Source organism: Protomyctophum bolini, assembly GCF_963924005.1.
Source record: "Protomyctophum bolini genome assembly, chromosome: 8".
Classification (NCBI taxonomy): domain Eukaryota; kingdom Metazoa; phylum Chordata; class Actinopteri; order Myctophiformes; family Myctophidae; genus Protomyctophum; species Protomyctophum bolini.
This window is the reverse complement of record NC_137869.1, coordinates 32,197,770-32,215,269: the sequence shown is the minus strand read 5'-3', so window position 1 is coordinate 32,215,269 and position 17,500 is coordinate 32,197,770. Positions and strand designations below refer to the sequence as shown.

General features: G+C 45.0%; 1 protein-coding gene across 1 annotated transcript in view; it reads left to right on the top strand.

The window, feature by feature from the left end:
- The window catches only part of LOC308320412 (ephrin type-B receptor 1-like), a gene marked incomplete at both ends in the record, with an annotated part of 36,190 nt that overhangs the window by 2,561 nt on the left and 16,129 nt on the right, over positions 1-17,500 (top strand). The window contains 6 exon segments of the mRNA XM_080770794.1: positions 1,419-1,637; positions 2,205-2,385; positions 8,750-8,905; positions 9,657-9,922; positions 10,685-10,760; positions 12,471-12,595. Of these exon segments, the coding sequence (XP_080626920.1) occupies positions 1,419-1,637; positions 2,205-2,385; positions 8,750-8,905; positions 9,657-9,922; positions 10,685-10,760; positions 12,471-12,595 (1,023 nt within the window).

Sequence of the window (17,500 nt, the reverse complement as noted above, 5' to 3'; positions counted from 1 at the left end):
TTGATGAGATTTTAGCCTCTCAGGTTTTGTAACTACAAAAATGTAACTCTTTAGAGCGTACAATGAAAACAAATGCACCTTTACGGGTCCATTTGGGTCCCGTGCCCATCCCCGATTTTTTCATCCTTGAGTCTTAGCTCAGTGTTTCTCAAACTTTCAAGGACATTGATATTAAATTGGCCGCGGACTCCTATCTGAAAAGGTTTTGTGCAAGGGGCCCCAGAAGAGAATATATTTATGCTTCAAAATATATTCATAAAAAATATATATATATTTTTTTACATTTTTCCAAAAATAGCAGACCAGCTCGCAGCTTTGCATATATCTGCATATCTTTTTAAATGATTGTGATGCTGTATTAACTAATTTAGCTGGGGACCCTCCGAAACTCTGAGAATCAATTAGCTGACCGATTAGCGATGTTTTGACCATTGGATCAAAAGGCGCTAAAATCAACTACATAAAAAAAGAAATAGAAAATAGAAAATAACAGGTTGAAAGAGGTTACAAATCCAGATACGCCATAATTCCAGATACGGACGTGGCCAGTAAAGTCAAATAACAGCCGATATATAATCCACCAGAGCGATATATTGGTCTGGCTTTATAACAGGACAAGGACTGGACACAGACAGACGGCTAGGGAGAGAGAGAGGCTGACAAAGAGACAATCACCCACAGACTGACGAGAACCAAGCCAGATGAACCCAGACAGCGATATAGCAGACAGATGGATAGGATGATGAAAGAGAGAGAAAGCTTTGTAAAGATGAGCAGACAGATTGACCCGAGACACAGACAGTGAGGTTGTTAACCCATTTTCACCTAAAAATGTCTTCTACATCCTGACAGTTTTCTGAAAAAGCTATGTTTCTATGTCAGTCGAATCTGCTATTTTTCAATAGCTGAAGCATAACGTAATGCTAACACCAAAACAGGTTCCCGCCCAAAATGGGTTAAGGAGTCCGAGGGGGGGGGGGGCTTCAGTGACCTTCACAGTGATACTCAAAGTACTCAAATGTTTTACATCAATGCCACAATGGGCTGGAGCAAAGGTACAAAAGTATTGCCATCAAAATATACTGAAAGTACTCAAAGTAAACGTAGTCAGACTCATTTGTATACTTGTCCTATTTCTCAGTTTGTAGATTAGCTATTTTTAAATAGCTGAAGAAGATGTAGGGTTGAAGTGGTTTATGTACGTTTTGTAATACTTTTCAAATAATTGTAGTGAAGTAATAGTATATTATTTGCCTCAGAGATGTAGTGGAATAGAAGTAAAAGTATAGAAAAAAATATTAATAATAATATATATATATATATATATATATATATATATATATATATATATATATATATATATATATATATATATATAAATATAATTCTCTCTCTCTCTCGGCACACCAAACCCACAGGTAGACACCATCGCGGCGGATGAGAGCTTCTCCCAGGTGGACTTTGGGGGGAGGCTGATGAAGGTGAACACGGAGGTGCGGAGCTTCGGGCCGCTGTCCCGAGGGAAGGGCTTCCACCTGGCCTTCCAGGACCTGGGCGCCTGCATGTCCCTGCTGGCCGTCAGGGTGTTCTACAAGAAGTGTCCCAGCGTGGTGCAGAACTTTGCCCTCTTCCCCGAGGTATGGATGGACCAACCAAACACCAGGATGTTGGGGAATGACTGAATTTACCAGTGGTGGGAAAAGTGCTTTTTTGTCAATTAAAGGGACACTTCACCCTTTTTGCAAAAGAATATATGTTAATGACATTTAGAATATTCAGAACACTTTCCTGGGGGTCTTTATGTGTTTAATGTGTGGTTTTAGATATTTTAGGTTTTAGCAGTGAGCCCAGTGTCTCACACTGGGCTCACTAACTTCCTGGGATACATGTTGTCTCAGTAAGACAGCCCTCCCCCTATCCACAAGGAGGAGCAGTGCACCAAAGCATTATGGGAATTGTAGTCCAGGAAGAAAGTAAGTGAGCGAGTAAGTGAGCTCATTACCACTGCACTCTACTATACAGGCCCCTGCAGATGATTGGGGTCATTTACAGTGAGCAGTCAGCTAATTGGGGCCGCATTGGGGTCACACACACTGCACCGCTCAGTTCACACGTTGGTGTGAGTTTTCTTTAAAGAACGCCTGACAATAAAAATTATCTGGTTTGCGGTGTGTGTGTGTGTATGTGCGTGTGCGTGCGTGCAGACGCTGACGGGGGCAGAGTCCACCTCACTGGTCATCGCCAGAGGAAGCTGCATCTCCAACGCGGAGGAAGTGGACGTGCCTATCAAGCTGTACTGCAATGGCGACGGCGAGTGGATGGTGCCCATTGGCAGCTGCAGCTGCAAGGCCGGCTTCGAACCCGACAACGGGAACGTGTGCAGAGGTCCGTATGTCAGTGTTTCTTACACTTTTACATTTCAAGCTCTCCCCTTGAAACATTTGTTTACTGTCAGAGAGTTAGAGACTTGTGTGGGAATTCAAAAAAGTACAACGTTAAAGTAGCAAAAGTAGAAAGTATACTCATTATGCAGAATGTCCCATTTCACAAGTTTTAAAAATAGCAGATCTACAAGCTCACATTGATTCGCGATGTGGCGCATTGTGATCTTGTAGATCGGCTATTTTCAAATGGCCAAAAATATATACCGTAAATATTAATCCAATCAAGTAAAAGTACCTCAAAATTGCACTTAAGTTCGGTAACAGTTACAAAGTCAAAATGATGAACCAACAGACAGACCAACCGGCAGATTGGTTTATGGGATGCGTGATATAATGGTTCTCTATTGAAAGTAGCAAACCTTTAAGCACATATTAACTAATGCAAAATAAATTATAATTAGAGTTCTAAGTCATTAATGTATAATCTTATGTCAATTCATATTATGTATATATTTTCTGCGTGGCGGTGCAGACCACAATGCTTTGTATGTTAATATTAAGAGAAGCAGGAGGACAATGGTACCAAAATAGCTCCTCTTCTCTCCTCCATCTCTTTCCCTATTTCTTTCATTTTTTCATTTGCCCTCCTTCCCCATTTGCTCATGGTATCCAATCAGTTCTGTAGTCTCCCCAGAGACTGTCATCCATTGTGTGTGTGTGTGTGTGTGTGTGTGTGTGTGTGTGTGTGCGCACGCACGTGCTAGCGTGTGTGTGATCTATGTGTACAATGTGGTTGAATGATAACTGAGGTCAGTTCATCCCATGTTAATTAGCCTTGCGTGTTCCAAGAAGATTACCCCACTTCAAATGACTTCATGAGGTACCAAGATATAGAAAGAGAGAGAAAAGGGGAGGGGAAGAAAGAAAGAAAGAAAGAAATTTGGATATTATTAGTTATTTTTGAGCTGTAACCACCTTCATTAACTGGGAAAGCATCTGTGTCATTTTACATTTTAACCAGTATTTTATACTTTGGCCATTCAAAACATAGTAGATATATAAGCTCATAGCCGTCACTCAAGCCCCCAGTAAGGCTATCCAAGGCTAGGCTAAACTTCCGGTACTTCCGCTCCAGTACAGTACAGTACAGTACAGTACAGTACAGTACAGTACAGTACAGTACAGTACAGTACAGTACAGTAGGCCTACAGTACAGTACAGTACAGTACAGTACAGTACAGTACAGGGAGCGGTAACTCTGTCATTTCTCAACTGTTTGGGACGCGGGGCAGCCCGCCGGAACCGGCCCGTTCCCCTGGGTGCGTTCCTGGGATTCTGGATGTTCCGGGGACCCCCAGGGACCACCACACGGTAACTCTGTCATTTCTCGACCGTTTCGGACGTGGGCCGGCTATAGAGTCGGCCTCAGGTTAAAGAAACAAGTGTATGACCTGTTAGAACTTGGCTGTATATTCCACGATGGTGTCCCATTACCACCATGCTATTCCGAGCCGTGTGCTGCAGATGACAATGACATTCTTATGCTGATTTGGGTCGTTGAATATTTAACAGGTGCAATATTTGTGGTCCGAGTAACCACTGTGGGCAGGTTTGACAGACACAACGCTCGAGGCATGTACAGTAACTGTAACAAAGCCGGGCTGGAATGCCATGATGGATGCCCCGTGACACCCTGTAACGTGATTAGTTGGGGCATTTGTAATACCGAGACATTCTTTCACCTACATAATTTGACCAGAAATTGTGGGAATGCTCCATCTGAACGGATCACCAGAGGTGTTTGGTCCTCCCACTGTGGTGGGAATTATCTTTGCAACAAAGCAACAAATGCAATGTACAGTACGTGATCAACTGAGGGCAGTAGCAGAAACACCAAACCGGTCTCACACAAACACGGTGAAATAGCACGGATTGGCATTTCTGTACATTCTGTACATTTCTGTACACGCCTAGAAAACCCCCAAATCCCTGCAGACTGTATTACACTGACATCCTCCCCATAGACTGTATTACACTGACATCCTCCCCATAGACTGTATTACACTGACATCCTCCCCATAGACTGTATTACACTGACATCCTCCCCATAGACTGTGACGGAGGGGCACCGTCTTCGCAACGCTCGACACGGCAACTCGCTCGCTCGATGGTGTCTCTCGTGGCTCAAGTTGGCAATTCCGTGCATACAATTCTAGTGAAAGCCGTCGCGGTCAAAACAGTAGTAGTATAAATATAAGGGTCCATTAGGCCATGCGGGCCATGGCCCAGTCACTTTAGAACTTGCCCAGTCTAACTTTGAAGAGAGGGGGCGAAAAAAAAAAAGAAAAAAAGATGCCCATGTGCATGCAAATTCCTGTTAGTAGCAAACCACAGCATGCAAGCCACCTAATTTGCGACACACGCAGCCAGAAGGAGCCGGGGATCGAACCGGGAACCTTCCAAATACCAAGACGGCCGCTCTACTGAGCCATTACTACCCGCTCTAGATCGGGCCGGTGTTGTGAGATGAATAGCCATACGTGCAACTCGCTGGGTCTGTCTGGTACGGCAAATACTAATTACAGTGAGAGAGAGAGACAGCAGAGACAGATGCAGTGTATCCAACATTATATGCAGAGTTAATAGAGCTTGCTCACATATGAGTGAGTCACACCCATCATGGGACTGAGGCCAGCCAGTCTTTGGTGTGAGTCTCTGCCAGTCAGCTGATAACAACTTGGCAGAAAAACTGGACGTCGCTATTGGAACAGATGGCTGTGTGTGTGTGTGTGTGTGTGTGTGTGTGTGTGTGTGTGTGTGTGTGTGTGTGTGTGTGTGAGAGAGAGAGAGAGAGAGAGAGAGAGAGAGCGAGAGAGAGAGAGATGGACAGAGCCAGAATCAGGCTACAGAGACTGTTTATTTTCACTGTATCATACAAGCTGGTCACATTGTTCTAACCATGAGGCAAAATTGGCATAACATTAAAGTACAGTGTGTGTGTGTGTGTGTGTGTGTGTGTGTGTGTGTGTGTGTGTGTGTGTGTGTGTGTGTGTGTGTGTGCATTTGTGTGTTAGTGAGCACATATGAACAAGAGCCTCTTGTCAAAAATCTAATTCCTATTAGCACTCACTATCAAAACAGTGAAAACACCATGCTAGCTTTCTCCCTCCCACTCTAAAGTCACGCGCGCACACACACACACACACACACACACACACGTGTGCAAACACACGCGTGCGCGCACGTATGTTGAAACTAAAAGCCACAACTCCTGCTGTTAAGCCCAAGTCTTTTCGATTTATTTTGTTCTGAAATCAGAGCAACCATTTAGCACATGAATGCACGCGCACACACACTCACACACACACACACACACACACACACACACACACACACACACACACACACACACACACACACACGCACACACACACACACACACGCACACACACACACACACACACACACACACACACACACACACACACACTTTTCACAGTAGTGCCATGCAAGGGTTTAATAATTGATCAGAACATCATCTCTATCATTACTGGTTGGCTAGCTCAGCACAGCTGGACACTATAGGCATGGGAAAGAAAATGTCTTCTTTCTTATTAGTTTTTTCTTCTTTCTCTGATCGTTCCTCTGTCTCTCCAACAATTGCCTCTACAATATATTTTACATTCGTTTTATCTTGTTTGGAATATGCAAATTCACACACAGGGACACAATTTTGTTCCTCTAGTCTAATGCATAATTTATAATTCACCGTATGACCACGTCCCCCTGCCAAAAATACCAGATGTTTACGTGCGTCAGGATGGTGACTTTAAAATCAATTGTCTTCAGCAAGCGGCGCGGCCGCAGGACGAAATATAAATTAGGCTTTATAACTCCTCTCTCTCTCTCTCTCTCGTTAAGCACAGAAACATCAACAGCTTGGAAACACTGACAGCTGGACAGGTAAAGATGGAGCAGAGAGCGAGCGAGGTTTAGACATAATGGCTAGATAAAGAGGGAGCGAGACTTGTTGCCATGGTGACATATACACCCCATGTGTGTATGAGCAAGGTTTTTGAATAGATGACCTTGGCATGCCAGATGTCTAGAGTCCTATTCACACACGCACACACACACACACACACACACACACACACACACACACACACACACACACACACACACACACACACACACACACACGTCGGCACAAGTTTGTCAAGCCACTGACAGTTCATGGGCAACAGAGAGAGGAATTATATCTTAATCAAGGATGAAGAGACAGATGGAGAGAAACATAATGATGGCTGGCAGACATACAGTACATGTGCTTCTTTCCTGTCTGTCATTACAGGGAACACTTTCAGAAATCCTCAGAAGAAACGTTAACAAGATTTCCCAAATAGTTTTTCAACATTTCAAAAGGGTAATTTGATGAGGTCTGGAGGTGGCTGGATTGGAGGTGCCATCTCCTGTTCCTCCTGGTTCTGTCCCAGTGCCTTTGAGCAAGACCCTTTTTATATATATGTTAATGACGTTTAGAACATTTAGAACACTTTCCTGGGGGTCTTTATGTGTGTAATGTGTGGTTTTAGATATTTTAGATTTAAGCAGTGAGCCCAGTGTCTCTGATGTCATCGACACTGGGTTCACTTACTTCCTGGACTACATGTTGTCTCAGTAAGACCATAGATATTATAAACTATGCACAGTGTCTATGGTGTTAAATATCAAGTAATAGAACGGACTTGAGGATGCTGTGTGTGTGTGTGTGTGTGTGTGTGTGTGTGTGTGTGTGTGTGTGTGTGTGTGTGTGTGTGTGTGTGTGTGTTTGTGTGTGTGTGTGTGTGTGTGTGTTTGTGTGTGTGTGTGTGTGACAGGCGAGACACTCATATCTACAAGTATGAGTATACTATAATAGATATAGTACTATTTGCTACTTTTGAATAGCCACGGTAAAAAGAATGGCTAAAATCTAAAATTAATCCTGGATAATCCTGGAAAAAACATTTGCTCTGGTTATTCTCTCATCCACTGCTTCTATTCTTTAGTTGTATTTTCATTGACTCACTGTCAAACAAATGTTTTTAATACTATTTACACCCCCCCCCCCCCCCCCGCCCCCCCATATTCCCTTGTTTTACAACAGCATGACTTCATGTTGGATGTTCGTTTCTTTTCAGGCATTTAGCTTGTCATTCAGCACAACTCAAGGTGCAAATAATAGCCAATAGTATTCATTTGAACCAGTAACGTAACAAAGTGCAACTAGGAGATGGCAGAATCGTGCTGAGATCCAACTAAACCCAGAAAATAACATCAAAGTGCATCATTTAGTTTTACTCAATCATTTGACAGCCTGTAGTTACTCTCCTTCATACCCAGCCCTGTTCATCCTATACCGTGTTCACATTGATTCTACAAGAGACGTGTGGAAAGTACAGGTACACAGCTATAGCTTATACAGGTTTCACTGCCACCAACACATGTCCAGCCTCAGACTTCGAGTAAGGTTTGTCTTCACTTCAGACATAGAGACATACTGCAGTCTGCAGCTATAATTGGGGTATTAAAGAGTTGAATCCTTAGAAGAAAATGCTAAATGTAGGAAGGCAAATTAGTAACACAATGAGTCAACAGCTATCTTTAAATTGATCTTAAACAAGTCGTAAGTAAGGCTTGCCATGAGGCCCATATAGGGCACGAGCCTATCTCCTGTTTATATAGCGTGAGGCAGCTTGATGTATAGTACACCCCCTGGACATGCTTATATGTCACAGGGACTTACCCCCAATCCAATACAACCCTTGATGCTGAGTGACAAGCAGGGAAGCACTGGGTCCCATTTTTCACAGTCTTTGGTATGACCCGGCCGGGGATCGAACTCCGACCTCCCAGTCCCAGGGCGGACACTCTAACCACAGAGATCCCAGACAAACCTTCACTCCGTGGCACGTAACACCACTGAGCTGGTTGATCTTAAACAAACCTTTTCATAACTTCCACAGTATCAACAGTAGACAAAACGTAGTGCAGCTGGGCAGCCTTGTCTAGTTGCATTGTATGTAGTTATGCACATGAAGCATCAGGGTTGAGCTAAAAGATATATCATTCATACAGTCTCAGGCATCATGTAACACCAAGGATTTTACTTATTTGTCAGTGGGAGAAACTCACTTCCCAATCAGTGAACCGAACCTCAAGTTTGGAGGCGTTTGAAATAAGAGTTTTATTTTTTTTTATGCCCCAGATGTATCTGATTGTAACCTTACCAGTCCTGAAATGGAAACCCTTAATCCCCCGGCGTCTCTGTTCTCCAGACAAACCCCACTGTGCTGTCTCTGTTTTCCTCTCTCTCTCCGCAGCCTGTCCTCAGGGCACCTTTAAGTCTGCTCAGGGAGCGGGCCTGTGCCAGCAGTGCCCTCTGTACAGCCGCTCCACTGTGGAGGCCGCCACGCTCTGCGGCTGCCGCAACGGCTACTACCGCGGCGACATGGACAAACCGGAGGACGCGTGCACCAGTGAGTCCCTCCACTTTGGTCTCTCGAAAACAAAACAGGTGTTAGAGTAGGGGGAGAGCGCTACGAATTCTGTTTACAAACAGGTTTTAGAGCAGAGGGAGAGCGCGACGAATTCTATTACACATTTTCAGAGTAGAGGGAGAGCGCCACATTTTCGTTGCAGCTGCAGCAGCCGTTCGTTGCCCAAGAGAGACGGTAAAAGTAGGTTGAGACATGAATCAGCTCCGTCGGTCTCTTCCAGGCAGATTCATACGCTGTGTGTGTGTGTGTGTGTGTGTGTGTGTGTGTGTGTGTGTGTGTGTGTGTGTGTGCGCATGTGAATGTGCATGCATCTAAGTGACCTGGATACGACGGTTCGGGGTGGGCGGGGGTAACATTTTGTATTCATTCATACTGTAGATGGGTCAATAAGACACTGTTTTAGATTCATGAATGGACCTCTCAGGACAGAAAAATAAGTGTCAATGGCAGCCAGTTGATGCTCACAGCTATTAGGTCCTGGGTTCGATGCCCGCTGGGGACGCTGTGGGCACTGGGGCGTGTTCCTTCCTCCACCTTTGGCCATCAAAAGGTGAGAACTCTACTGACGAGAGCTACAATGACTTGAAAAATACATGATCGAATATGTTCGTACGTAGCAGTAAAAGATAATGTTGAAGATAACTTGGCCTGTATTTTCTGTATTTTCACTCACTCTCTGTCTGTCTCTCTCACTCCTCAACTTGTTCTGTCTCTCTGTCTGACTGTCCAGGCGTTCCCTCAGCGCCTCGCAACGTGGTGTCGGTGGTCAACGAGACCTCTGTGGTCCTGGAATGGCACGCTCCCCGGGACACCGGCCACCGCGACGACCTGGCCTACAACGTCCTGTGTCGCCGCTGCCGCAGCGGAGAGCGCCGGGCATGCCAGCCGTGTGACGACAGTGGCGTGGCGTTTTCTCCGGGCAGGCAGGGGTTAAGGGAGACATGGGTGGAGATCAGCAAGCTGTGGGCCCACACGCCCTACACCTTCCACATACAGGTTAGGAGACATGCCGCACATCGCTGTTACCGGGGAGTAACCTCTTATCTCCATATTTTAACCTTTTGTATCACACAAAAGCATCAAAAGTGGCAGTTCGATAAAAATGTAAATATTGGGAAAAAAATATCGGGAAGAATCGGCATCGGCAGATACTGGGAATCCGCTCAGGAGCAAAACAACTTGATCTTAATATGAAACAAATCATATGGTGCTCTGATTGGCTCCAAGTCCAACCCAATCAGATATATGCTGCGGTTCTCTCACTATAATGGTAACCGTTAGAGTAGCGGTCTGGGCAGGGAGACCCATTAAGACCTGACACCAGATTCTACAAATGTCTTCATCTAAATCATAGACAGTTTTCTGACGGTCCTATGATTCTATGTCAGTGGTTCTCAAACTAGTTCATGTCAAGGACCCTCAGAATTATCTGTATTTTGGCCGTGACCCCCATCTAGAAAATATTTGGTTCCAGAAGCAAATATTTGAGTTAAAAACAACTATATATTGAAAGATTTGCACACGATTTCACAATTTTTCTAAAATAGCAGATCTACAAAGCTCGTAGAGCTTGTAGAAAAAAACTAAAGTTGTCCTTTAATATTGGTGCATCTAAAAGCCTTAATTGAAAACAATGTTGTGCTTGTTAATTATGACAATAACAATTTGTTTTACAATCTGTGAAGTGGAATTATTGACCAGTTAACTTTGCATGCTGTTAATTTACCATGTGGGTTTTCTTTTGTTCCCTCCATACAGGCAGTAAACGGAGTATCAAACAAAAGCCCGTACCCTGCACAGCAGCTGTCAATCAACATTACGACCAATCAGGCTGGTGAGTGTAAAACAGTCCAGTCTGTGTGTATAATAATGCATGCATGTGCACATGAGCGTGTGTGTGTGCGTGTATTGATGTGCACCTGCATAGCACAATACAGTGTCTTACAATGTCACAGTGGATTCAAAGGGAGGCTGAAGACATGGGAGAGGAGAGGGGCTTTCAGAAGGAGGTGCTGATTGGGAGAGGAGAGAGTGCGTGCGTGCATGAACCTGTTATGCAGTGGTGGGAAGTAAAGTACATTTACTCAAGTAAAGTACTTAAAGAACCACTTCACCACTTTTCAACCTATCTATCTAGGTCCTCACTAATAATCATGATAAAATGGCACGATTTCTTTTACTCAGTCCTGTTGTGAGCTTGATGCATTTTTGAAAACGTATGGACATTCTGCATAATGAATACTTAGTACTTAAGAATTATTTTGATTCCAAATGCTTTTGTCCTTTTACTCAAGTGAATTTGGAATAACGGAGCAACTTTTTACAACGTTGTATTGAGATACCTTTACTGTACGTACTGTAAATAAAACGTCTGAGTACTTTTTCCCACCACACTGGTGACAGCTGGGAGAGGTTTGAGGCGGAGGCGGTGGCTGGGAGAGGAGGAGAGAGGGTAGTGTTCACTGTGCAGTGAACCTATTGAACCTGTTCTAAGCATGTCATCTCTCCCTCGTCGTTTCTCCAGTCTATCAACATCTCCGTCGCTCCCTCTCCCTCTCCCTCTGTTTATCTTCCTGCGCCGCCCCTCTGCGTTTCTTTCCTCATCCCTCTCTTTGATCCATCTTTTGTTGCCCTCCCCATCGCTCTCTCCCTCTGCCTCCGCTTCCTGTCTAGTGTCTCTTTCTCATCCCCTGCACTGACAGAGTAATTCTCAGAGACCATAAAAGGGGGAGCTGACTTACCGCTCCATCAATATTTTATGGAGACAAGGCACAAGTGATATTTTCCCCTCGCTACTGCAACTTAGATTTAAAAGGCGCTTTCGCTTTCATAGAAAACACATCATTTACCTCAACCAGGGCACACGTGTGCTCGTTCCTAATGGAAATGATGATTGATTGGTCGTGCCGCTTGCTGTGCAGCAGGTTGCACAGCCGGCCACTGTTGGCTGAAATCCTCCCTCTTCCCACCGGTACGCTTGGGGGAGTTTTAGAAACAACAGTTTTATTGTCCGTTCAACTTGCAACGGTATTTAATTCTGATAGGTCCCTGACTGACTAACCAGCAGGCGCTTTCTGCCTTGTTCTGCCTTATGGTTGAATTTGCTAAAACCTTTAAAAAAGTGTCAATTCAATTCAATACCTAAATGTGTTAAGTGGGAGTTACAATTTTCACGTGGCAGCTGTGTTATGCTGCTGGGACAATGAGTAAACAGTTTGTAATAATTTGGCACATGAAATACATAAAACATTTTTAGCAGGCCCTACAGTATATGCATCGTGGTGATTAAGAAATCTGACTCAGGGCTATTGTTGTTCCTCGTTTATTTTCGTGATTTTAGGTCCCAGGAGGTTGTATAGGAATCCCTACAAATGTATCATGAAAACATATTGTTAAGATTGCAATTGTTAGACATATTGACAGCCTCTCTCTCTGTGTGTGTGTGTGTGTGTGTGTGTGTGTGTGTGTGTGTGTGTGTGTGTGTGTGTGTGTGTGTGTGTGTGTGTGTGTGTGTGTGTGTGTGTGTGTGCGTGTGTGTGAACAGCTCCTTCAGTAGTTCCCATAATGCACCAAGTGAGCTCAACAAGCCGCAGTTTCTCACTTTCATGGCCACCGCCTGAGCAGCCCAACGGGATTATCCTGGACTACGAGATACGGTACTATGACAAGGTAGGGATCACAGAATCAGTGTGTGTGTGTGTGTGTGTGTGTGTGTGTGTGTGTGTGTGAGCATTTTTATCTGCACGTTCATGTTCACCAAGATATGTCTGCAACCATGCAAGAGAGAGTTATGAAACAGCTATTATTTTCACTGTGACTATGGGACAAAAATAATCTATCCACGACCTTGACCTAGTAACATACAGTAAACCATGTATTAACCATGGGTGCTGAAATGCTGTTATGAATTACAAGGGCCAAGGTGACGCGCTCCCCTGGCTGCTTTGTTCTCCCCTTTTTCCAGTCGACTTCACTTGATGAAGCCGAGAGGCGTCAAAATATTTCAATATTTCAATTAAAAACCACCCACGAGAAAGAACATAAACATGTTCATTTATGTAGATTGGAAATAGATATGCATGAGAGACACAATGGCTAGAGGCTGCTTGCTGATGCTGATCTGGAGTCTAATGGAGTCTTAATACTGTTATGGTCATTGGTCACGCTGAGTCTAATCCAGACAAAGATGTATTGTGTTGTTCTTTGAGAAAGCTCTATATTATAATCTAAGCCGACTGAAAAACACAAAACTAAAAACATCTAATTGTAGCTCAGATCCAAGTCAAAAGAAGTCCTCAACTATAGTTTATATATATATATATAGACGGCTAGCTTCTCTGCCTCTCCCTTCCTCTCTCCTCCCTCCATCACATTTTACTATTCATCATTTCTCCAGTCCAAACGATTTCTAAACGATTTTCTCCTCTCCTCTCCTCCTGCCCTATACCTCCACACACCCCTCCTTTCTAGCATACTAATGATAACCAGGTTTGAATGCAGTGAATTAGATGTGGCAGTGGGAGACAAGGTTCTTCAATCTTCTGGCCCCCCGTTACTTATCTCCGTCGACCAGGCATGCCTAGACCGACTACTGCCTCTAACCAACCCCCCCAACCCTAAATCCTTTCCCTTCCCCTGAGCTCAGCCTTCCTAGCTTCACCTCCCAGCACAACCCTGTCATCTTAATTCCTCTGCGCAGGTATAGTAGTTACAGTGATGTTGAAGGTTCTGGGCTACACTGCCAGCAACAGCATGCTAAATGAAACACAAGAGCCTCCTGGGGATGTTGCGATATCAAACATTGTGGTTCACAATCCCCCCTCCAACCCCCAACCCCCCCCCCCACACACACACACACACACACACACACACACACACACACACACACACACACACACACACACACACACACACACACACACACACACACACACACACACACACACACACACACACACACACACACACACACACACTCACACACACACACACACACACACACACACACACACACACACACTATTTACATCTTTTTTCTTTGCCTTCCTCACATCTCCCTGCAGTATCTGTGCCATTTCTTTTCAACATTTCCAATTCAAGCTCAAAGTTCAAACTAAGAACTAACCGTAGTACTTCGTCTCGGTTGAAAAACCACACATATCAAAAACTGTTACTTTTCAAGATTCAAATAATGACACGGTTAAAGTGCTCCTCTTTGCGCCACGTTTTTGAGCTTGTATATCTGCTAATTGTGATGGTTTTGATGGCTGTAGTATCATCAATTACTGTACGGCCTTAATTAAAAAAACGAAATAATATCTATGCGACAGCAACAACTTATTATGCACTTAGTAGGGGGGGGGGGGGGGGGTCCCTGGGCCCCATCACATTGACCTTCACTTTATGTGAGGACTGTGCGCAGGCCCTGCCCCTTTGGCATGTCGGATGGGCCCATGAAATGGAACACATTGGTTTTAAAGGTGATTCATTGTGGCTTTTAAACCGTTGCCACCATACCCTCAGTTACTGCATTCAACTGTATAGGCCTATGGGATTATAGTCCTAAATGGACATAACTGATTTGCGTCACGACCACAGATAGATAAAAGGAAATAAATAGATAATATTAAAATGTAGTTTAGCATGAGTAGTTATTTGCAGTTAAGTTACCTTACAACATGCACATTTACAATTGAATCGCCTCCTTTGTCTTTGGGCACAATTGGCATCCAAAAAGTCCACTGCCGGACAGGATACTACAGGATACTACATCATCATCATCAACAGTGAGTGCAGGTGCAGCACTGCAGCAACGTCAACGTAGGGAGCAGATCATGAGCAGAATTGGCGGATATAAACACAAGAGTGGAGCTAAAAAGCGTGTTCTGTTCTGTTCTGTTCTGTTCTGTTCTGTTCTGTTCTGGGACCCAGGGACACACATGCTGTCTATAGGAGTGGTTGCAAGTAACACTCAAAAAGGGGAACAAGCAATGTCTAAAAGTTTGCCCCCATCCCCCACCTGGCGTCAGCGATAATGCACACTGCACTTGCCACTGGTACTTAAGTCAACAAAGCACTGCGGTTTTACTTAAGTACTTAACACCTCTGCCTCCCAATGCAGTGTCAGTGTGCCACATACTGTAACCCCATTAGGCTTTGCCTCCCCCTTTCTCCTGACCTGTCCCCACCATCCCTACCATCCCTTTCTCCTGACCTGTCCCCACCATCCCTTTCTCCTGACCTGTCCCCACCATCCCTTTCTCCTGACCTGTCCCCACCATCCCTTTCTCCTGACCTGTCCCCACCATCCCTTTCTCCTGACCTGTACCCACCATCCCTTTCTCCTGACCTGTACCCACCATCCCTTTCTCCTGACCTGTCCCCACCATCCCTTTCTCCTGACCTGTACCCACCATCCCTTTCTCCTGACCTGTACCCACCATCCCTTTCTCCTGACCTGTACCCACCATCCCTTTCTCCTGACCTGTACCCACCATCCCTTTCTCCTGACCTGTCCCCACCATCCCTTTCTCCTGACCTGTCCCCATCATCCCTTTCTCCTGACCTGTCCCCACCATCCCTTTCTCCTGACCTGTACCCACCATCCCTTTCTCCTGACCTGTACCCACCATCCCTTTCTCCTGACCTGTCCCCACCATCCCTTTCTCCTGACCTGTACCCACCATCCCTTTCTCCTGACCTGTCCCCACCATCCCTTTCTCCTGACCTGTCCCCACCATCCCTTTCTCCTGACCTGTCCCCACCATCCCTTTCTCCTGACCTGTCCCCACCATCCCTTTCTCCTGACCTGTCCCCACCATCCCTTTCTCCTGACCTGTCCCCACCATCCCTTTCTCCTGACCTGTCCCCACCATCCCTTTCTCCTGACCTGTCCCCACCATCCCTTTCTCCTGACCTGTCCCCACCATCCCTTTCTCCTGACCTGTCCCCATCATCCCTTTCTCCTGACCTGTCCCCATCATCCCTTTCTCCTGACCTGTCCCCACCATCCCTTTCTCCTGACCTGTCCCCACCATCCCTTTCTCCTGACCTGTCCCCACCATTCCTTCTCCTTTATCTCACCATCATCATCGTCTGACGCTCCTGTGTCCTCGACCAGTGGTGTATTCTAGGCTTTTCAGGCGGTGTACATAATTATTCCCTCTCACACACGGCACTTGCACACATACTGTATATACACGCGAGTGACGCGTGCGTGATCACAGAATGAAATATCCTCAAACCCTTATACCACTTCTAACATTCAGCAGGCCCCTCCCCCTCCCCCTGGCCTTATCTACCTTTCTTGTCTCTCTATCAGGGCGCCATACAGTAGTGAATCCTCATTATCGTTAGGAGGAGGAGGAGGAGAGAGAGGGGAGCAGAGAACGAATGTGTGTGTGTGTGTGTGTGTGTGTGTGTGGGGGGGGGGGGGGGGGGGGGGGTTGCAAGTAGGGGGAAGGTGAGGTGAAAGGTCCGTTGTCTATAATGAGCTACATGAAAACTCAATCTCAAGAACATTTTTTACGGTATAGGATGTGTGGGTGTTTATGAATGTGTGACTGTGCATGCTTGCATTTGTGTGTGTGTGTGTGTGTGTGTGTGTGTGTGTGTGTGTGTGTGTGTGTGTGTGTGTGTGTGTGTGTGTGTGGTAGGGTGCTGTGTTTTGTTTGTCTGACGGTCTTTCTTTAGGGGGAAAGGAAGGGAAGGTAGATGAGGGTAAACCAGACAAGAGAGAGAGAGAGAGCAAGCAGACAAAGAACGAGAGAGAGAGAGGATACAGTTGGTAGATGGATGAAAGTTAATGAAGGCAGCTGGAGGGCCTGACAGTGAGAATAGAGGAATAAGGATGGAGCAAAGAGGTACAATGAACAGGCAGTCATACAGAGACCATAAGATTAAAATGATATAATATACCGTAGACAGTATATAAACATGGTTATCGTCGCAGTCTAACTTTGTGTTTTTTCGTAAATTAACACCCTACTTGTTCATAGCGTTACACAAAAGCATCAAAAGAAGCAAATATACAAGTTCGAAATGCAGTGCAAAGAGACAGTTTTTGAGCTCGTCGGTCGGCTGCTTTTGATTATTATTTCAGTTTTTGTGGGGTTTCCACCCGACAGAGACGTTATGTAATGTGAATCACTACTGTTCAAAGTAAACGGAACGGTCCAGAAACTACCTGGCTTGAAGCTGGTGATTGGACCACTTCAATAGCTAAAACCAATCAGGCAAGCAAATCATAATTCACACAGCATAATGTCAAGTGTTTACATGGCATACTCAACCCCACTGATGATAACTGTGAGGCTGCTCTCCTGCTGCTGCTCCGTGATTCATCATCAGTTTGGAGGCTTAACATTCACCCATCTCCTCCCCAGCTCCATCCGGATTATGGGCACATTCAGAGTTTGAATCAAACTGACTCAGTGTGAATCTGCCCTGTGTTACTCTTGGCCAAATTCTATGCACTCGCATGCAACAGCGAGCCATAAAAGCAGACCTACTGTAGTCAAATTCGCAAATAAATTTCTCACATTATTGTCACGTGTTTAATTGTATTATAATCTC